This window comes from Pseudopipra pipra, chromosome W (assembly GCF_036250125.1).
Source record: "Pseudopipra pipra isolate bDixPip1 chromosome W, bDixPip1.hap1, whole genome shotgun sequence".
Classification (NCBI taxonomy): Eukaryota; Metazoa; Chordata; class Aves; order Passeriformes; family Pipridae; genus Pseudopipra; species Pseudopipra pipra.
The window spans coordinates 22641837-22664012 of record NC_087580.1 but is presented as its reverse complement, the minus strand read 5'-3'; the positions used below and the strand labels follow the sequence as shown (position 1 = coordinate 22664012).

The following is a 22176-nucleotide window of genomic DNA, read 5'->3' as shown; positions in this document are numbered from 1 at the left end:
CCTGCCCCACTTGTAGGGCAAGGGGCCAGCAACCCCTGCCCACATCATCTTCCTCCCATCATCATCTTTCTCACCCCTATGTATGACCTCTACCACTGTGTTTCAAGGGTAGATGTATCTATCTTGCAATATGTAGCAAAACCAAGGAAGAACTCAGCTCTGATAATAGGGGATATCAAGCTGACTTGCTAAAAAGCACAATGGACCTTCCAATTAGCTTGTGCCATGAAGTTACATTGTACCATACTCTGGCTGGTTTTGCATCCTAATATGATCCCGTTCTCACGCCTCTATGCTCCATTGATCATCTAATTCAAAAGTACCCCCCTTACAGCAGGGGCTGCAGGAGGGACAGGGGAAGCAGGGCCCATTGCTGCGGCTGGATTTGCTCCCCCGTAGCGAGCATATAAGGCCATCGTTATTTCCTTCCATGCAGCCCAGTTTTTAAATGCCTCCAACGCCTCCAGAACTCGCTTTTTTGATGAGTCCGTTTCCAATTCCTCGCCAAGATCGTATCTGATGGGTTCCGGTTGATGGAAGTGCCGGTTCATTTGTGATGATCCAATTTAAGAGCACCAACAGTTTATTTTCTGCTACGTCTTTGTCCAGCGTTTTTAAGAATTGGCTGATGGCTTCAGCTTCTTCTTTAATTTCTGGGGAACACCTCCCCTCGTGGGTGGGAATACATCCCTCCCATCCTAATAGGTCACCTCTTGTTTGCTGAAGCCGGATTTTTCTTCTTTTGTCCTTTTTTGTCCTTTTTCCCTTTTTGTCCTGTTTCTGCAGAGGTGACTGATGCGCACGATTTGTCGAAGAGCTCTTCCTTTTTCCTTGGAATTCCATCAGGACGGATGCCATGGCAAGATGTCCCAAGGCCTTTGGCCTCTGGTTACCGATGCCTGTTGAATGTCCCGATTGGGGCGGCCATTTAGAGCATTTGTCTTGCACGAACCCAGTCGACACGGGGGTGCAGTAACCCAATGAGCTTTATTAAGATCAACACAAGCTTATACAGACACTTCAAACGGTGACATGGGACCTCCTCAAGCACTCCCATCCGAGCACTTCACTGCGCACGTGCGACAGAGACCGAAGGACTCTGAGTCCCAGGATGCCCTTTGGCATTCTTCCTGGAATATGAACTGCTACGGGATTGAGCCACTTTGAGGTGACAGGTTGATCCCGCTCGACTTTTGGGGTGCAGAGCTGGGAGAGACTGGAATGTTAATGGTCCACGGCTCCAACACTCTCCCGTTGCAGAAGCAGCGGGGGCTTTGCTGCCCAGGGGCAAAGGAACCACCTGGGGAAGGGGGGGGAACATCCACCCCTGGAAGGGACAGGTTGGGCTTGGAGCCAGAGAGAGGAAGTGTTATTTTTATGCTTTTAGTTCACTATAGACAGGAGCCAAAACTGCCCCAAACCTACTCTACAGGGAAACAAAACTGATCTAAAGTGAACCCTACATATATAGAGAGATAGATAGATAGATAGATAAACTAACTGTAATCTTCCCCAAGGGATCAGTTAACAAGACCCTGGGTCACTCTCGCTGTCAGGGGGGTCGGGACAAGGGCTGGACACAGGGGTCACCAGGTGTGTGCCCAGCATGGATCACCTGGAACAAGGGTCACCAGGTCTGTGCCCAAAATGAGTTCCTATGGATCATCCAATGGGGGTCGGGCCACTCGTAGCGCTTCTTTTAACAGTGGGTCTGTTGGTGTGAGGTTAAGGCAGAGCTCTGGGCAAAGCTCTTCCCACACTCCCCACACTTGTAGGGCCTCTCCCCGCTGTGGATGCGCCGGTGGGTGACAAGGGCGGAGTTCTGCTTGAAGCCCTTCCCACAGTCAGTGCAGCGGAAGGGCCTCTCATCCGTGTGCGTCCGATGGTGCAGGAGGAGATGTGGGCTGGTGTGAAACCTCTTCCCACATTCCAAGCACTTGTAGGGCCGTTCTCCGGTGTGAATGCGTCGGTGGGTGTTGAGGTCAGAGCTCTGCTTGAAGCCCTTCCCACAGTCGGTGCAGCGGAAGGGCCTCTCATCCCTGTGCGTCCGCTGGTGCTGGAGGAGATTTGAGCTGGTCTGAAACCTCTTCCCACATTCCAAGCACTTGTAGGGCCGTTCCCCAGTGTGGATACGCCGGTGGGTGAGGAGGCTGGAGCTCGTACTGAAGCTCTTCCCACACTCCCCACATGTGTAGGGCTGCTCCCCGGTGTGGATGCGCTGGTGCTTGACGAGGGTGGAGATGTCACTGAAGCTCTTCCCACATTCCTGACACACGTAGGGCCGTTCTCCAGTGTGGATACGACAGTGGTTGCGTAGGTGGGAGCTGTAGCTGAAGCTCTTCCCACATTCTCTACATGTGTAGGGTCGTTCCCCAGTGTGGATGCGCTGGTGGGTGCGGAGGGTGGAGCTGTCCCTGAAGCTCTTCCCACATTCCCCACATGTGTAGGGCAGTTCCCCAGTGTGGATACGATGGTGTTTGTGGAGGTTGGCGCTCTGCGTGAAGCTCTTCCCACACTCCCCACACTTGTAGGGTCGTTCCCCGGTGTGGATGCGCCGGTGGTTGCGGAGGGTGGAGCTATCACTGAAGCTCCTCCCACATTCCCCACATGTGTAGGGACGTTCCCCAGTGTGGATGTGCTGGTGGGTGAGGAGGTTGGAGCTCAGGTTGAAGTTCTTCCCACATTCCAGGCACCTGAAGGGCTTCTCCCTGCTGGGAGGCTGCTCAGGGACCACCAGCTCAGAGCTCCCCCTCAAGCTCCGGCCGCCTTCCCGGCACAGGCTGGCTCTTTCCTCCTCAGAGCACCCTGGGCTGGCTTTGGAGCCCCTCCTGCGGGGGGATCTCCGGCCCTTTTCCTCCCCGCTGCCTTCCTGCGCCGGGGAGCCCTTCAAAACGGCCTCTCCCACCAGGCTCTGCCGGGGGGATTTGTCCTCCGGGCTCTCCGTCCTCAGCTCGGGGCCTGGGGCAGGAAGCAAGAAGGACAGGGAGGGGATTTGCCTCCGGCCCACAGGGAAGGCCAAGGACATCCCCCCAACTCCGGCCCCGGCAGGACGGCGGCGCCAGCGGGGTTGTCCTGCAGCCGGGGCCATGCTCGGCTGACAGAGCCAGCACAACACCCGCCCAAAGGGACACTGACTGCCTCCTCACCTGCCTGGGGGGCCCAAGGCATCTTCCTCTTCCTCGCAGCCTCCTTCATCTGCCCAAGCTTTGGGAAGGAGAAATCCTGATGGGGGGGAAAACAAGGGCTGAGTGTGTTGGTTTGGGGGTTCCTCCTGCCCAAGTCCATCTCTAGAACTCACCGGGCATCCTGTGACCATAAAAACCTCCAAAACACCAGGATTCAGCCCAGAAAAACCCAAACAATCGAAATTCAGGCAAAAGCTCCTCAGAAATAGTGAGAAAACTCCTGCCTGTCCAAACTGCAAAAAGTTGAGATTCAGCTAAAAAGTACTCTAAAATATGAAGATTAGCCCAAAAATCTCTCCCAGGAGTTCCCCCTCTCTGGTCTCTCCCCTCTGGGGTTCAGAGGGTCTCCCCTGTCTGCGATGCTGGGGGTCCCATTTAGGGATGCTGGGAGTGTTGGGAGTCCCAAGGGTCCCTTCTCCTCTGACTCTCACCTTCAGGGTGCCACGTTCCCAGACATTCCCCCTCTCCAGGTTCTCCACCTTGCTGTCCCGGGGATCCCAGGGGTCCCCACTGTCCTACTGTGCTGCTCTGAACCAGCAGAGTAGTTGGAGAACAGCTGGTGGTAAAGTGTGGTCTGTGCCAAGTGTTTTAGGGCTCTTTGGCCCAAAGAAATGTCTGTGCCCTGAGAACATTGGATCCAGCAGCCCCAGTACCCCACAGGAAGTTGGGAGCTCTGGGGGGCCACCCCCCTTTGCCAACTCCCCTGTGCCCAAAGACTCCCATGGGACTGTCAGACTGTCCAGACCACCTCCCCTTTTCCACTTTTCCCTGTTCCTTCCACTTTTCCATGGTCCCCTCAATTCCCAGCCTGTCCAGGATCACTTCTGGGGTCCCAACCCCCACTTTTTTCCTCCCTCTCCCACATCATCCCCCCACTCCCCAGCCCCCTCATGCTCAGTTTGGGGGTCCCACCCTCCCCTTTCCCCATTCTTCTGACCTTTCCATCCATTTTCCATTATCCCCCAAACCTCAGAGCCCCTCCCCCCTCCACTCTTGGGGGTCCCACTCCCCTCCCACTCAGTCTGGGGTCCCACCACCCCTTTATCCTCTCTGACCCCCCTTTTCTCACCGACCTCCCCCTTCCCACCCCCCGCTCACCCGAGAGCTCCTCGCCCGCAGCCGGGGGGGCTCCCAGCACCACCAGTGCCCAGAGAAGTGCCCCAGAAAAGGGGTTGGGTGAGGTCCTGGGTGGGCTCTGAATGTTTTTGGGGGTCCTTGGGGGGCTGTGGGTTAGGGTGTCCCGCTGCCACCTCCCCAGCCCCGCGGAGCCGAGCAGTGCCACAAAATCACTCCAATTGACTGAGAAACCTCGACACAAGTTCTTTATCCCGTCACCTTCTCAGCTTATCCCTTCCCGCTCCCAGCCCTCTACGCTGGCTGTCTCCCTCCTCCCTGTGCCCACCAGTCACAGCTGCAGTTCTTTCCTCCATCACAGTCTGGGGGCCCTTCTGAGGAGGTGCTCAAGGAGTTGGTGGTGCCGATCTCCCCCTGCTGCAATTCCTTTCCCCAGGTATGGCTCAGAGTGCCTGACTTCCCTCCTGTGCCTCTGGGCCAGCCAGTTCCTTCCTCCTGGCATTGTCTTCTCTTCTCCATCAGTGGGCAGCGAGGGGCCCTGGATGGTCCCTACGAACCCCCTGCCCTCAGTCCCTCCTGGGCTGGCACATCTCCCAGCCTGTGTCACGGCACCGGCTGCTGCCAAGGGACGGCCCTGCTGCAGTTTGCACTTAAACCCAACAAACTGGGGTGGGGGGCAGCCCTGGAAACCAGGGCTTTGCTCCCACGGCTCTGCAGGGGCTTCCCATGGGCTCTCAACCTCCTCTGGGCGTCCCCTGGTCCGGTGTGGGCTCCTCCTGGGCTGCAGCTCTGCTCCATCCTGCACTCACCCAGAGCTCCAGCTGGTTCCGTAGGGCAGCGATCCCCTGGCTCCTGCCAGTGCAGGCACCTCGTCAGGGCTGTTCCTCAAGCTTATCTGGCCCCCTGCCAGCCTGGGACTCCTTCTCCAAACCACCAATCCAAGTGTGCCAAACGCCCTGGTTGGTCAGTGCCGGCTGGGGCAGCGGGCACTCGCTGAGGGGATGAGAAAACTGCACCCGGGGCTGGGCTGAAAGAGGCTTCAGCACCACTTCTGATGGCCCAGGGGCAGCATCTGGCTTCTCCCAAACAGAGAGAGGGCACTTGTTCCTCTGCAGGGAGTCAAGGGCAGGAGGGTGACTCCTGCTGCATGGATGGAATGGCAGAGGAGCCCTTGGGTCCCCAGGATGGACCAGCACTCGGAGATACAAACTGCCCTGGGGCTCAGGATGCAGCTGCCAGCACAGATTTCCCTGCAAAGTCTGCAGTGAGTTGAGCTCTGCAGAGGAGATTGTGCCCCATGGATGGGATTGCAGAGGGTCCCTCAGGTCCCCAGCATCAATCAGCAACCAGGAATAGACACAAAAGGCCCCCACGAAGATTTCTGGGGGAGTGTCCTGTGGGGAGGGGACAGTGTCACCCCACCAGGGCGGGGCTGGCAAGTGGGAGGCTGCTCCAGGGCTCTGCAAGAGGCCTCGTGCTCTGCTCGGCCCCAGCACTGGCTGGTCCCAACACCCCCGGCTGCCCCCGGCCCTGGGCAGCTCTGCTGCCACAGGCTGTGCCCTCACCGTGGCCCTGCAATGGCCCTGCCTGTCCCTCACCCGGGGCCCTGCCCACATCCCTGTCCCTTGGCTCTCTCTCTGCCAGCTCAGTGTGGGGCACACGGGCTGGGGGTCCCTCCCAAGCCCCCCGGGCAGCCGGCGTTGGCTGGGGGGATGTGAGGGCTGGGCCTGCTCAGCACAGCCCCGGCCTCGTGCCCAGCGCCTCTTTCCTGCCCCACACAAGAGCTTCCCGGCCCCCCCAGGGCTCCCCTGCTGCTGCCTCTGCTCCTGGCCCTGCCTTTGCTGCTCCCTTGCCTGGGGCAGCGGCTGCAGGGGGGGATGGCAGCAGCTTCAGCTCCACGGCACTTCCTGGGGGGAGCTCAGCCCGGGGGGACGGGCAGGGACCTGATGGGGATGGACAGGGGCCCAGCAGGGACAGCCAGGGCCTGCAGGGGAAGGCACAGGGACAACCTGGCCCCCCACACTGCCAGGGCTGTCTCTGCTCCTCCTTGCAGGCTCCGTGGCCAGGCACAGTTGGTGTTCCTGGGTGCCCACCATCTCAGCACTTGCAGCCGCTCAAATCAGCGCCCGCAGCTCTGCAGCAAAGCCCCAGCTCACCTGGCACACAGGGGATGGACACAGCACCTGCTCGGGGATGGGCACACACAGCTTTGTGCCTTCCCCACCACGGGGCTCTCCTTCCTCAGCAGCACCTCTGCCTTGCACTTATTCTCAGCCTCACCTCAGGGACAGCTCTGGGCTCACCTCCGCGCCACTTCTCAGCCTCACCTCAGGGCCTGGGCTCAAGGACAGGAACCTGCAGGGAGGGGACATCAGGTGCAAGCTGAGGGCTGCCTGCTTGCACTGGGCTGGGGGCTTCTTTCCCCTTCTACAACCAGCCCAGAAGTCAGCCTGCTTTTCTAACACCACACATTTACAGACTAACCTTGCAGATAGATATGGACAGACATCTCTATCCCCCTGGGGATGGAGCCTCAAGCATGTGCTGCCACAGGAATGGCAATCAGAGAATCACAGAATCAGCCACGTTGGAAAAGACCTCTGAGATCATCAAGCCCAACCCTGGATCCAACCCCGCCGTGCTTCCCAGACCATGGCACTGAGGCCACATCCACTCTCACCTTCAACACCTCCAGGGACGGGGACTCCACCCCCTCCCTGCCCAGCCCATTCCAAGGCCTCATTACTCTCTCAGCAAAAAATTGCTTCCCAATATCCAACCTAAACCTCCCCTGGCACAGCTCCAGACCCAGCCCTCTTGTCCTACTGCTGCTTCCTGGCAGAACAGCCCCACCCCCACCTGGCTACACCCTCCTGGCAGGGACTTGCAGAGAGTCAGGAGGTCTCCCCTGAGCCTCCTCTTCTCCAGCCTCAGCACCCCCAGCTCCCTCAGCCTCTCCTCACACCACTTGTGCTCCAGAGCCCTCCTGCCTTCCAGCACATCAACACACCCCCAGCTTGGTGTCAGCTGCACATTTGCTGATGAAATGCCTGGTTCTGCAGCAGCTGCAGATGCTCAAGGGGCAGCAGGACCAAGTCAGGGGCCTGGAGGGGCCTGGGGGGCTTTGGGGTGTGGGAGGGTCCTGGGGGAGCTGGGGAGGGGCTTTGGGGATTGGGGGTACAAACCAGGACAGACCAGGACAGACCAGGACAGACCTGGACAGACCTGGACAGACCTGGACAGACCTGGACAGTCCAGTACCCCCTCACTGCTCCCCAGATCTCTCCTGGAGCTGGGCCACGTTGTTGGGGGACACCTGAGCCCCCCCAGTGCCCTCCCAGTACAGCCCAGTGCCCCCAGTACAGCCCACTGTGTTCCTGTCCCAGGGTGCCGGGTGATCCCTCTTTGGGGGGGTTGGAACGGATTTGAGGGGGGGGCTGTGGGAGATCTGGGGGGGTTGGATGGGGATTTGGGGGTTTTGGGGGGGGCTTTGGTTACATTTAGGGGAGTTAAAAGAGGTCTTGGGGGGTTAAAAGAGATCTGTGAGGGAAGGGGATTAAAGGGAAAAGGGGGGTTAGGAGACATTTGGGGGGGGTTAATGATGTCTGGGGGGAAAGAGGAGGGGCAGCACCACAAACAGGTGAGTCCTGAGACTCAAAACTCCTGAAAGCCCCTCAGAAATCCATCCCTGGACTCATCAAAACCTCATCAAGGACACCCCAAATCTCCTCAGAGACATCAACTTCCCCCCCCGGACCACCAAACCCTCTCAGTGACCTGCAAAACCCACCTGGGTCCCCCAAGCCCTTTCAGGGACCCAAAAACCTCTTCAAGGGCCCTCAAAACCCTCTGGGACTTCCAAAATCCCCCTAGAAACTCCCAAAACTGCTTCAAAGACCCCCAGGACCTCCCAATTTCCTCGGAGACTCCAAAACTCCCTCAGGGATTCCCAAACCCCTTCAAGAACCTTCAACATCCACCTAAGTCCCCTCAGGACACCAAACCCCCTCGTAGACCCCCAAAAACCTTCTCAGGGACCCCTAAAAGCCCCCAAGGGACCCCAAAACCCCCTCAGGGACCCCAAAGCCACAGAACAGCAAAAGAGCTTTCTGTAAAGGAAGGGAGCAAAGAATCTGAGAAGGAGGAGACCAAGGAAAAACTGAAGCAAAGCAATAAAATCATCCTGACCCTTGCAGTTTTTCCTTCAACTTTTTCTCACTTTTCCTTTTTTGGTTGGTTGGGTAGTTTCGAATGTTTTTTCCGATGGAATTTCTCAGGACCCGAATCGACCATCCGGGTTCTTGGGAGGCCCCCGGGCCCCGCGGCCCCCGAGAGGGTTCCAAGGCCCCGCGCTCTGACCCTCGGGAACCCCCGAACCCCCCCGCCAAACCCTCCCGAGCCCTCCAGCCTTTCCACCCCCAGCCGCGCTCCCCGCAGCCCCCGAGGGGATCCCCAGACCCCGCTCTCCCGCACCCCCCCAGCTCTCACAGCACAATGCGGCCTCGCCGCCATCAACGATTCCCGGAAGTCAACACGGCGCTCTGCGCGCGCACCGCCTTTAGAGAACACCGCCGCAGCCAATCAGCGCGCGGCCACGCCCCCGCACGGACACTGCCGCGCCTGCGCACTGCGCGGGGCACCACGGGAGTTGTAGTCCTTGCGGCGGGTCACAGCGGCCATTTGCACGTGCGGAGTGAGGATAATACGTTTTTCGGTTTTCTTCTTTTTCTGTCTTTTCTTTTTTTCTCTTCTTTCTTTTTTTCTTTCTTTATTTTCTGCTTTCTTTTTCCCCCTTTTTTCTTTTTTCCCCTTTTTCTTTTTTTTTTTTTAATTATTTGTCCCATTTTTTCCTGTTTTTTCTGTCTTTTTTTTCTCTTTTTTTTCTCTTTTTTCTCTTTTTTCTCCCTTTTTGTCTTTGTATTTGCTTTTTTTCTTTTTTTTCCCCCCCTTTTTTTTTTTTTCCATTGTTCTCTATCAGTTGTATTTTCAAGGAAGACTTAAACACAGATCAAAAAAAAATCTCCAGGTACACATCTTATGAGAACAGCTAATCTCCCATTGTTTCAGGTTCGTGAGGATTCCCAAGATCACAAACACTGAGACATCAAGGGTGGAAGCCAAGCAACTTTATCCTGCCCCTTGCCATAGTGTTCAATCCACACCCAGCCCTGGATTTCTGGAAAGCTGCTGGGCAGGAGCAGGAGATGGAGCTGGTGCTCAGGAGGGGCAGGCAGGCCATGCACCTTCAGTTAGAGGCACTTCAATGATCCAGGAGATCCAACGGTTCCAGGGCTGTGTGTCCATTCTTCAGGCATCCAGCCCCGGCGCGGCCCCCGACCTCAAAGCGCCCCCTGGATGTCCAAGTGTCCCCTAAATGTCCCCCCCAAAACTGCCCCATAAGTGCCCCCCAGGATCCCCAAATGCCCCCCAGTACCAACTCTTTATTCCTGTTTATTATTTCACTTCCTGGGTGTCTAAAACATTTCTGGCACGGTTTTGTCTTGGGGGAGCTGAACCTCACTGCTGGCAGCAGGGACTTGGCTCACAGCTGAGGAGGGTCTGTTACCAAAGGTGAACCTTATGGGCTCCAGATTGCTGCAAAAAAAGAAGAAAAAACCCTCTTTGCTGAGTTCTGTGAGCAAAGCAGGACCCAGGAGACTGAGCAGAGACAGGATGGGGTTGGGAAATGTGGAGCAAGGTTGTCCACACTGTGTCAGACCTCAAGGGAAAGCTCCAACCAGTCCAAACCTCCTTAGGAGAGACCCTGGATCCATATCAATCAGAGAATGATGCAACCAACTCTTCTCAAAGGAGAAAAGTAACAAACTACACCCTTGAAAATAGGAATGCATGTTTATTAGAACCTCTTTGAAGTATTTCTGCGTTTTAAGAAAACTTCCTCATTAACTGCACTAGACTAGAGGAGAATCAAGGCAGAGCTGTGGTTTCTTAGCACTTGATGGATTTTAAGGAGCCCCGTGGTCCCCACGGTGCACTTGGTGCCGAGTCCTTGAACCTCAGGTGAGGTTCTCCTCTGAGAGGAGATTGCACAAACCTTTCTATGAGTCCAAGTCAGAAGAGAAACTCAAAGTATCTCGAAGCATTAATGGGTCCCACTGAGGGCCATTCCCAATCCAGGCTCCTCAAGGACTCCTTGAAGGACATCACTGCAGGCCATGATTGCACACATCTGTCACAGACTTTGTGTCAAAAGCAAAAGCCAAAGTGCCCTTAAAAACTGAACTACTTCAAAGAATTAATGAGCCCCCCAGAGTGTCACAGCTGACAAAGCCTCTCAAGGGACTCATTAGAGCAGGTAACTGCAGAGGATTGCACAAACCTCTCAGACACTCAGTGTGGAAAGCAGAACACAAAGTCCTGTGAAAACCCTGCAGTCCCTGAAGCATTAACGAGCCCCACTGGGTGTCCCAACTGACAGAGCCTCTCAGGGGACTAATTAGAGCAGGTCATTGGAGGCCATGACTGAACAAACCTCTCAGAGGCTCAGTGTCAAAAAAGTACCTCAATAAACCCTGAGTGCCTTGAAGCATTAACGAGCCCCCCTGAGGGTTGTCACTGTCTGAGGCTCTCACGGGACTCGTTACAGCAGAGAACTGGAGGCCGTGGTTGCACAAACCTCTCAGAAATGCAAAATCAAAAGAAAAACCCAAATTGCTCTGAAAATCCTGCAGTCCCTTGAAGCCTTAAGGAGCCCCCCGAGGGCCATTCCTGACAAAGCCTCCCCAGGGACTCTCCAGCAGATCCTTGGAGGCCGTGGGTGCAGGGAGGCAAAGGCTCTGGGCAGCAGCTCAGATGCTGAGAAAAGCCTGGCTTGGCTTTGGGGAAGTTTCCTTCCTTTTCAGGCTTCCTCCAGCTTTGGGAAACGCTGCCTGTGAGATTGGCACCACCTAAGAAGGGCTCTGGCAGGTTCCTGGGAGCAAAACTGGCCTGTCCTGGGCTCCACCCGAGATCTTTGGAGCACGGAGACACCCGAGAGTTAAAAAGAGGAGGCTGCAACTTTGACAACATTTGGGAACAAGGAGGGATTGCTGGTATGTGGAGAATCTGCATGGGAATGGTTGCTTTGAGTTAAAGCATTAAATTAAAATAAATGTGGGTGTCTCAATGATTTGTTTGGGTTTTAAATGAGAATATTTAATTTTTCTGTATATGAAGTTGGTAGATTAGAAAACAATCATAGGGACTTTTCTCTCATGCAAACTTTAATTGGATCTTGGAAATTTTGAATGAAAACCTCTATGAGAAAGATAAAACTCACAGGAAAATGGCACAAATACTGTGGGAAAACATGAAAAGTATTAGGATGACATGTTTGTGTGAATTCAGTTTTTTCTCTTGAAAAAATGCCCTGTGCTTGTCCCTTGGCTAATTGGATACTTGATGTTTTCTGACCTGCTGTTGTCATCAGTGACACCTCCGAGTTTAAGAAGACTTCTCAGTGGGTGTTGTAAGGGTTCAGGAATCCCAGGGACAGAGCAGCAAGGTTGGGAATGTTGGATTATCAGTGACTCTTTCAGAAGTTATAAAAACCTGACCTGTTCAGGAAAACCAGGTACCATGGGGAGATCACCCTCTTTGAACCACTTTCTTCTCTGGATGACTAAAAACTGCAGGACACACTGGCACTGCTTGCATTAACCTGTCTTTTAGCACAGTTAGGAACCCTGGTTATTGTTGCACAAACCGTTGCTTCCCTGTCCTGCTAAAATGCCCCCTGGATGCATCAGAGCCACTGGATTCCCTGGAAGAGAGAAGCCTGGTTTACTTCCAAAGGGATTCACCCCTCACCATGTAAAGGTGAATGATTCAGATCTTGGACAGTCTCCCAGATCTCTGTGTGCTGACAGAGTGCCAGGGGATGAGCTCCCACATGTGAGGAGAGCTGGGATTAATCTCTCTCACCAGGGTCTAAGAACTGAGCCATGCCTTGCCTTGCTTTGTTCGGATTGCCTCTCCTTGCCTTGCCTTGCCTTGCCTTGCTTCCCCATTTTCATCACTTTCCTCCTTTTTCACCCTCTTTCTTCTCAGTGTTCTTACATTAAATGCATCTCTTCAAGATCTGGACAAGGAATGTAAGCCAGACTGTTCTGCAAGGGGCAGACACTGCAGCCACAGGGCCTGTGCTTCCCGGTGTTCCTGCTCATCTACCTGGTGGTGCTGGCAGGGAACAGCCTGGTTGCCTCCTCACTGTGCTGGACTCCAGCCTGCACAGCCCCACGTGCTTCTTCCTGAGGAACTTGTCCTTCCTGCAGGTCTGCTACACCTCCATCACTCTGCCCAAAATGCTGGTGTGTCTCCTGAGGGCAGATGGCAGGATCTCCTTCCCTGGCTGTGCTGCCCAGCTGTATTTCCTGGTTCTGCTGGGCAGCACCCAAAGCCTTCTCCTGGCTGCCATGGCCTACGAGTGCTCCATGGCCAGTGCCACCCCCTGCCCTGTGCCCTGGCCATGAGCAGGGGCTCTGCACCAGGCTGCTGCTGGGCTCCTGGGGGGCTGTGGCACCAGTGCAGGTAGGACAGACCTACCAGCTGTTCCCTTTGCCCTTCTGTGCATCCCGTGACCTTCCTCACTTCTCCTGGGACGTCCCCCCGCTGCTGGACCTGGCCTGTGCAGACACGTTCTGGCACCAAGTGGGGCTGCACACCATCACCCTGGGTTTTGTAATCCTTCCCTTCTGCTTGATAGTTCTGTCTTACATTCAAATCATCAGGGCAATTCTGAAAACCCCCTCAGCTCTGGGCAGGCACAAAGCCTTTTCCACCTGCTCCTCACACCTCGAGGTGCTGACACTCTTCTATGGCTCAGCCACAGTTGTCTACTTAAAGGGACACTCGAGGGATTCTGGAGATCCTGACAAATACTCTGCCCTGTTTGACACAGTTGTGACTCCCATGTTTAACCCTCTCATCTATATTCTGAACAATAAGGAAGTGAGAATGGCCTTGAAGAGACTCCTATGGACAAAGTGATCCTACAGAGGGTGTAAAATGGTCCCAAATGCTACAAGTCCCACTGGGGTATGTGGTTGCCTGAACAAAGCATCCCATATTTGCTCCAACAAAACCACATGTCCAGCCTGGCTTTCCTCCTTCTCCAGGAGGGGAACGGTGTCCTGAGGCATTCCTGTTATGTCCTGCCCTGCCATGACATCTTTGTCCTCCAGAGCACCTTCAGTGCCCCAAAAGAGTTCAATGCCAAGAGCTCCTTCCAGCTGGGTCTGACCAATGTAACATTAAGGGGAAACAGTGCAATTGTGGTCAGTCATCAGTGAGCCCCAGAGGTGACACAGCCCATGAGAGGTGACTCCCCTTGGGTTTGACAAATCCCTTGCTGGGCCTCATGGCTTATGGACAGTGCCCCTGTGTGGAATCAGCTTAAAAAGCTAAAGGATATGAAGGGCACCTTGCCCTGCTATGAAATCTTGCACTGAGTTCTGTAAGGCTTGAGTAACTTGGCATAAAAAATTTATAATTATTAAAAACCCATCAAGAGGACAGTTCAGCACCAGAACAGGGACCCAGAGACCTGTGGACTTTCCATCTGTCAAGGTTTAGCAATGTCAACCAGACACTCAGCACTGCACAGTCACTCACTCCCTCCCCACCAGTGGGATGGGGGAGAGAATCAGAAGGGTAGAAGTGACAAAACCCCTGGGTTGAGTCAAAGACGTGCACACGTGCAAGGCCAAACCAGGAATTCATTCCCAGCTTCCCATGGACAGGCAGGTGTTCAGCACCTCCAGGAGAGCGGGGCCCCGTCCCGAGTAACGGTGACCTGGGCAGACAAACACCATCACTCCAAAGTTCCCCCCTACACACCCAGAGTGTGATGTCCATGGTCTGGAGCAGCCCTTGGCTCAGGGGGGTCACCTGGCCCAGGTGTGTCTCCTCCCACCCTCCCACGCCCCCCCAGCTCCCTCCCCAGCGTGGCCGTACCAGGGGCAGGAAAGGCCTTGGAGCTGTGCAAGTGCTGCCCAGCAATAACAAAACTGTCGGTGAAGAGTCGTGACGGTCGATAAAGACACAAAGAGTCTGGTTGTGTGCAGAAAAGATGTCTCTATTTTCTCATCTGTCTTTTTATACCCCTTGCTAGCAGCAAGCAGTAACCTTATTTTAGGTGGGCAAGCAACAGTGTTTTCATTGGCTAGGATCTATTGGTGATACATTTGGCAAAGCTCAAGGCCTTATTGCAGTTCCACATCCTAGGCCTACCAACTTTACAGTCTGCCTTTGTTTTCCCCATTAGGGCCATGTACTGACTTCCTTATCATCAAGGATACACCCGAAAGCTTCCCCAGTCAATATCTTCATCCTGAGAGCCAATAGACCCACTATTAACCCCCTCAGAAGGACCTGTGAGGTCCCTTCTCTCAGCAGGAGCTGATGGCTCAGCCCGTGACTCATGGCTGGGCCAGGGGCTCTCCAGCTGCCCCTGCCCTGGCCTGTGACAGCCCAGCACAAACCCCTTTGGTTCAAAGAGGCCCTGCAGTGTCACAATGGCCTCTTGATTCCATGAGGCCCCATGTGTCCCAGTGGCCACTTGCTTCTATGTGTTTCTGCAGTTCCCCAGGATTCCTTTTGTTCCATGAGGCCCCACATGTCACAAAGGCCCTTTGATTCCATGAGGTTCCACAGTGTCCCAAGGGTCCCTTTAGCTCCGTGGGGCTCTTTGACATCCCGTGACCTGCCGGCTCTTTAGGAGCCCTGAGAACTTCACCAGGGGGAAGTGCCGGATTCTGCCCTGGGATGGGGCAACCCCGCATGGACGGACAGACTGGGAAGGAGAGGCTGGAAAGCAGTGCCGGGAAAGGGCCCTGGGGGTGCTGGTGGGTGGCCAGTTGGCCCTGAGTCAGCAGTGCCCTGGCAGCCAGGAGGGCCAAGCCTGTCCTGGGGGCATCAGGCCCAGCATGGCCGGCCGGGCCAGGGAGGGGATTGTCCCGCTCTGCTCTGCCCTGGGGCGGCCTCACCTGCACCATTGGGGCAGTTTGGGGGGACACAATGGAAGGGAGAGATTGAGCCATTAGAGAGTGTCCAAAGGAGGGCAAGGAAGATGGGGAAGGGCCTTGGGGGGAAGGCGTGTGAGGACACTGAGGGCACTTGGTGTGTTCAGCTGGAGAAGAGGAGACTGAGGGGAGACCTCAGTGCAGGTCCAACTTCCTGGGCAGGGGCAGAGGAGGGGCAGGCCCTGAGCTCTGCTCTGGGGGGACCAGGGACAGGACTGAGGGAATGGCCTGGAGTTGTGTCAGAGAAGGGTCAGGTTGGATCTTAGACAAAGATTCTTCCCCCAGAGGGTGGTTGGGCACTGACCAGGCTCCCCAGGGCAGTGGGCACAGCACCAAGGTTGACAGAGCTCAAGCAGTGTTTGGATGATCTTCTCAGGATCATGGTGTGACCGTTAGGGATGGTTCTTTACAGGGCTAAGGGTTGGACTGGATGATCCTTGTGGGTCCCTTCCAACTCATCCTATTCTGTCATTCTGTGATTATCAACCCTGTGTTCAGCACAAACCAAAACACAGCCCTGCACCAGCCACGGGGAAGAAATTTAACTGTACTCCCCCTGAAACCAGCACACCCTTTAGGGGCTCTCCCAGAAACATCCCACAGTCCATTTGCCACCTGGAACCCGTGACTCTGAGTTCCTGCTGCCCCAGCCCCAGGGATGGTCTCCTTGTCTGCTCATTCCTCCACACTCTCTTCTCAGAGAGAGCATCTTAAACAGACAAACCCCTGGGAATAATTGACTTCTAAGTCTTCATTTCCTTTTTGGTTAATTAGACAGATCTCAGAAGCGCATTCCAAGTGAATATATTGTATTAAAGAAACAATGAGAAAACATTTCCTTTTTTATGTCCCGTTTACTTTTTTTCCTGCTTAAACATTAATATCAGCAATCCCCAGTCGATATTGATCCTGGGCAATTCTTAATTGTCTGAATAGATAAGAAAATCAAGACCCTTTATGTCTGACAATCCATCAGACTTTATCCCTATCCCCACCCCACCATTCCCTCATCAAACCCCTGGCACTCAAAGCAGCCTTGGGCAAATCTGAGCTCCCTCCACTCAAGGCTGGACCTGCAGGTTTCAGCTCCTTGGCACCAACTCCCACCTGCTTGGCTTGGAGAAAGAGCTGCCCGAGACACAGAGGGATGTTCATTTATGGCCAGCAAACAAAAGCAGAGGAAGGCACAGCTCAATAAAAACCCAGAAATCCTTCCCCTGCTGTATATTAAGTCCACATTGCCTCCACTGAAGTCCACTTTGCACAGTAGATAGTCTTAGACCAATGGCAAACCCCTTCTGTGTCAAGCACAGATCCCAAGATCCTCCAAACACTCCCTGCCCCGGATTCTGTCCATATTTGCCCTTTGCACACAGTAAATCACAGATTGTGTGAGTCCTTCCTCCGTCCACGGAGGGAGGAAAAGAGAGAAAATTAATTAAATGGTCTGTTGTACAGAGCTAAATCTGCTCTCATCCCAATATTCTGGGCTTACAGGACCTTTATCAAACACCTTCTGCAGCATCTGTTCACTGGGCAAACATCTGTGTGGATGGCCAGGCCCAAGGAGTGGTGGGCAATGGAGTTCCAGCCAGGGGTGTTCCCAGGGCTCAGCACTGGGCTCAGGGCACTTCAATCTCTTTCTCAAGGATCTGCACAAGGGCATCGAGTGCAGCCTCAGGCAGTTCCCAGGGCACACCAAGCTGGGGGGAGTGTTGATGTGCTGGAGGGCAGGAAGGCTCTGCAGAGGGATCTGGACAGGCTGGATCCATGGGCCCAGGCCAGTTAGAGGAGGTTCTGGAGTTGGGAGGTCTGGAACTGGTGAGACTTAGAGCCACAAAAAGTTTCTCTTCATTGCCCACAAACAAAAAGTAAAGTCAATACAATTTATAAACATCCCAGCTCTTTCTGCAGCTTTCCTCAGCCACAGTGAGCTGGAGAATGCACGTCCTTGATGTCCTGGTGCCACAGCCCAGGGTGCTCCTGGCCTCCCTTGCTGCCAGGGCACACGGCTGCCTCCTGCCCAGCTCCCTGCCCACCCACAGCTTCTGACAGGGCTGCTCCCAGCCAGGCAGCTCCAGCTGTACCATGGCCAGGCTGAATCCCCTGCAGGGGCAGACACTGCCATTTGTCCCTCGGGGATTTCAGCAGGTTCCTGCCCAGACGTGCTCTCCTCCTCCCTGAAGCCCTTCCCTGAGCACAGAGGCCTGAGAGACCTTTCCAGGAAAGCCTCAGGCAGAGAAGCCATGGAGTCCCTGAGCACCACATCAGTGTCTGCTGGAATTAAAACCCCCACATTTGCACAGCAGCCCTGCCTTTCCCTCCTGCAGCCTTGGTGTCCAACACAGCCCTGGAGGCTCTTTGGGCTCTGGACTTTTCCTGCAGCCCCAACTGCAGGGGAGCTTTGCCTTTCCCACAGTCCCCCTGCACAGCCCAGGCCATGCCCAGCAATCCCTTGTCTGTTGGTGCCACCAAGGGCACAGAGCAGCCTCCTCTCGCTGGCACTTGCATCATGTTTTCAATCCCTTCCACAGGCCCTGGCTCTGCACCACAACCCCCCTGGGCTGAGTCCTCCCCCTGCAGCTCACACAGTGTCACAGACACACCCAGGCCTTTCTCTCCCAGCTCCTTTCCAGCCCAGCCCAGCTCCCTCCAAGCTCTCCCACCTGCCCTGAGCTCTCTCCACCCCCAAGGGCCTCTCCCCAGCACAGCCCAGGCGGCTCTGGCCCCACAGCCTTGCCCAGGGCAGGCTGCTCTGGACAGTGGCACCACAGCCCAGACCCCTCTGGGCACAGCAGAGCTGGAGCTCCGAGAGGACTCAGCCCCAGCTGGGGGGGAACGTGCTTGGCAAAAGGGAAAGGAGGCTCCCGGTGAGCCCTGCTCTGCTCTGCAGGAGATCCTGAGAGCTCTGCAGCCCCTCCCTGCCATCCCATATCCCCAGGCCAGCACAAATCCCTGGCCCTTGTGGTCCTCTAGAGCTCTTCCAGCTCCAGGCACAGGGCCAGTCCCTAAGCTGGGGCAGCCAGAAAGCTGTTCTCATTTCCTGATCAGTCCTGCTCTGCTCAGGAAAGGAATCTCAGACAAAAGGTTATTGCAGGTTCATTTCTGTCACTCAAATCCAATAGGAGACTCCCCAGTTAGACTAAGTCTCTGGGACACACAAGATGGGGGCTACTGAAGAAGGAGGGGATGGAAACAGGAATTTTTTTTTAAGAAAACATCAAAAGCATAGAAAATAAAAAAATGTACCTAAGGAAACACCTAATTGTTCATGGGAGTTCTGGCACACAGTGGGAGTGTCATTCAGCAAACAATATTCTACAATTCAACATCACGGACTGTTCTGACCCAAAAATCAAATCCCCTTGAGGGACACAGAGTGTTTCCCCATCCCTCTGCATCATCCACCAAGTGCACCCAAGTCCTTGGCAGAAACAATCCCATCGGTGGCTTTGCCTTTGCTTAAGGCAGGACTCATCCAAACTGTCCTCCCCAACATATTCCTCATATGGACCACAGGGATTTTATCCCCTTCAATGGTACAGAGAGGTTCTTTTTGGGCAGGGCCAGTTCAACTGGTAGAGTTACCTAACTAGGTCTGTGTGATGCCTTAAAGTTTTCTGGATATTTTTGGTTTTTTAGCTTTTTATATATTTCAAAAGGAGTTGTGTAGTAAATGTGGATGCTAATGTAATTGTTTTATATGCTACCCTTTAGCACAGGAGTTTATACAGACCCAACCCTATTACCCCATTTGTGCTGGTTTAAGAGTTAACCAGCAGGGGAAATGAACTCAACTCAAAGGAGAGATTATAAGTCAGAATAACAATTTATTCAAATAATACAATAAGTACAATTATACAAACAAACAATTGGTCTTAACCCACAAAACCCAAATGTATAACCCAGCACCCTGGGGCATGAACCAAGTGCTGTTCCTTGGGCCCCCCCTTGAGTCCAAAGTAAAGGGAGAGGGGAAAAACCTGCTGGTGGGAGAGCTGTTGCAGTCTGGTCAATAGTGGTGATTGTAGTCCAGTTGAGGGTGGTGGTCTCAGTCTGGTTGAGAGCAGTGAGCTGTAGTCTTCCTCTGGATCCCACGAGTGGTAGGAAGGTCCTGAAACTCCAGGTTTATATATTCTCCAGTTCAGGCAGGAATGGTCAATCCTTCCCTCAGAGCGGGGAATTCCATAAAAGGATGACCAGTCCTTCCCTCAGAGCAGGGAATTCCATAAAAGGGTATGAGGACAGGAACTTCCCCTCCCACAGGCAGCCACCCCCACCCCCGACAACAGTTTCTGGGAAATGGCATGGAGGGCCATAGAATACACAGTTTTGGGCTACACCCATCCAGTGATGAATCGGTCCCAGCTGTTCTAACTAGGACACCATTTTATATCAAACTTTCTAAATTCCTTTAGTGTGTTTAGATATCTTTTCAAGGTAGAATTGTAGAAAAACACCTCTATTGAACAACATCACACCCTAGGCCTGGACAACAAGATCCCACAACAGACAAAGCAACCTTCAAGCCCAGAACTTTGGAGGGGCTCCAAGGACTGTATGTGCTGTGAAGAAGATAAAGATGAGGAAGAAGGGGTCCCAAAGACCCTAAACCCAATTCCCAAAGGGCCTGTCAGGGGGCAGAACTGGGCAGAACCGGGGGGTAGAGAGTTCTCGCATTGGACAGACCATCTTCTAAAACTGTAGAACCATTGCCTGGGAGGGCGCGTCGTGTGTGTTCCCCTGGGCTGTGGGCCTGATTAAAGGACCTGCTCTTTTGAGCTGATCTTAGACACTGAATTGGCCTGGAGTTTTGTCTCTTGAGCTTACAGGATTAACTATCTAGGTGGCTTTGAACAGTCCACTCTACCATCCAACTTTCCCAGAGGCTGGTGCCTGACAGGGAATATGATCCATCCACTCCATGCTGAGCTCTCTGGTCCAGGTGTGCACAAGGTTGTTTTGGAAAAGAGTCCTGCTGTCCAACTCCAGTGTTTCTGGAGGGCCGTGTCTCCCCAGGACTTGCTTTTCCAGGCCCAGGATGGTGTTCTGGGCAGTGGTGGGAGGCACAGGGGGTGTCTCCTGCCATCCAGGGGTTGTGTCCACCATGGTCAGCACGTAGAGCTTGCCTTGGTGGGTTTGGGGAGTGTGCTGGGATCAATCTGCCAGGCCTGCCCACATCTCTAGTTCAGCCATCATCCCCCACCCCACAGGGGCTTTACCCTCTTGGCCTCTTTGATGGCAGCACATGTTTCCCAGGTCTGGAGAACCTGGCAGTTGGTGTCCAGGGTTAAATGCAGCCCTGGATCCCAAGCCCAGCTGGATGTTGCACCTCTTCCCTGAGGACCTGAGGTGTCCTGGGCCCAGCGAGCCAGGAATAATTCCCCCTTGTGTTGCCAGCCCAGCTCTACCTGAGACACTTTCATCTGGTCAGTCCCATCCCCCTGTCCATTGTTGGATGTCACTCAGGAGCCCAACTCTTGGCTCCCTGGGCATCTCCAGGATGGACTTTCACAGCCAACCTCTCGACCCGGGTGGCAGGAGGGCCGACCCTGAGAAGGCCTAAAATGCCATCAGACAGTGCCAACAGTGCCAGCTCTCATGCAAGCTGTCTGTGAGATCTGCCAGTCACCGGTGGCACCATGGGAATGGTTTTGGTGTTGAATGATGCTCAAACCAGCCTGGTTCACCCAACTCCAAACACACCTCCTGCTTTTGGAAGTTGGATGGGACAGAGAAGCTGCTCACTGGCCTGTCCATTTGTGAGGAGCAGTCAATCCCTTCCTACTAGAGAAGTCCAGTCCCCTTTCATCCAGGCAGGTTCTTCTAACAGCCCTTCTTGGGGTAGATGTGTGGAGATTCCTGCCTTGGGTGGGGACGCCCTCCAAGGACACTCCTCAAGGCTGAACAGAAGAAATCTTCCGATGACCTTTGGTCTGGGTGAGTTCCATCAGATCTCTACATAATAATTATTTCTTTTGGCTAGCTTTAATGTAATTGTTTCAATAATTGCTTAAATATAGTGCAGTGTCCTATTTTATACTGTACGACTGTTACTTTTAACATTCGTATTTTGTACTAAATTATTGTGATTTACATCTTTTGCCTGACTATTTGTAAGAATAAAGGATTCATTTTATAGAAATATTCTCATTTTGCCAATCATAAAAACCTGTGGGACAAAAGTGGTTCAATCCCACTTCTGTAATTCTTTAAATTTAATGTGTTGATTAAATCTGAGGCAAAGATTGGATCCCTTATTTCTTGAGGCTCCACAGTGGGACAATGGCTCCTTGATTCCATGAGGTTCCACTGTTTCCCAGTGTTCTTGAGCTCCATCAGGCCCTGCAGTGTGACAATGGCCCACTGATTCCATCATTTTCCCCACTGTCACAATGGCCCCTTGATTCCATGAGGTTCCCCAGTGTCACAATGGTCCCTTTGACTCCAGAAGGCCTTGCAGAATCAGAATGGCCCCTGGATTCTGTGAGGTTCCACAAGGTCACAATGGTCCCTTGATTCCATGAGATTCCGCAATGTCCCGTTGGTTCCCTTTGGTTCCAGAAGGTTCTGGGATGTCACACTGGCCCCTTGATTCCCTGATGTTCCACAAAGTCCTGGGGTCCTTTTGGTTCCATGAGGTTCCAGTGTCCCATGTTCCCTTTGGTTCCAGGAGGCCCCAGTGTATTCCAATGGCCCCTGGATTCCAGGAGATTCCACAGTGTCCTGGGGTTCCCTTGTCTCCCTGACTTTTGGCAGTGTCCAGGGTCCCTTTGTTCCCAGGAGGTTCCTTTGTTTTCATCAGGCCCTGCCACGTCCCAGACTCCCTTTGGTTCCATGAGGTGCTGCAGGGTCACAATGTCCCCTTGATTCCATGAGGTTCCGCCATGTCCCAG

The 22176-nt window shown here is 54.1% G+C and overlaps 1 protein-coding gene and 1 long non-coding RNA gene across 2 annotated transcripts in view; one reads left to right on the top strand and one right to left on the bottom strand.

Annotated features, from left to right (window-relative positions):
• The window catches only part of LOC135405712 (uncharacterized), a 958894-nt gene that overhangs the window by 57634 nt on the left and 879084 nt on the right, over window positions 1-22176 (top strand). The gene's annotated exons all lie outside the window — the stretch shown is intronic.
• LOC135406364 (zinc finger protein 501-like) lies at window positions 969-8552 on the bottom strand. The gene is made up of 2 exons (XM_064640768.1): window positions 8479-8552; window positions 969-2978 (listed from the first exon to the last, which is right to left on the bottom strand). The coding sequence occupies exons 1-2, from the start codon at window positions 8550-8552 to the stop codon at window positions 1700-1702; spliced, it is 1353 nt and encodes a 450-aa protein (XP_064496838.1). The 3' UTR covers window positions 969-1699.

What these genes read in the sequence shown, in the direction of transcription:
- LOC135406364 (XM_064640768.1), bottom strand. Translation starts at nt 8,552, where the DNA reads ATGGTCGATTCGGGTCCTGAGAAATTCCATCGGAAAAAACATTCGAAA. An exon ending in AACCAACCAAAAAAGGAAAA is followed by an intron (nt 2,979 to 8,478) that starts GTGAGAAAAAGT and finishes CCCCTCCCTGTC; the next exon opens with CTTCTTGCTTCCTGCCCCAG.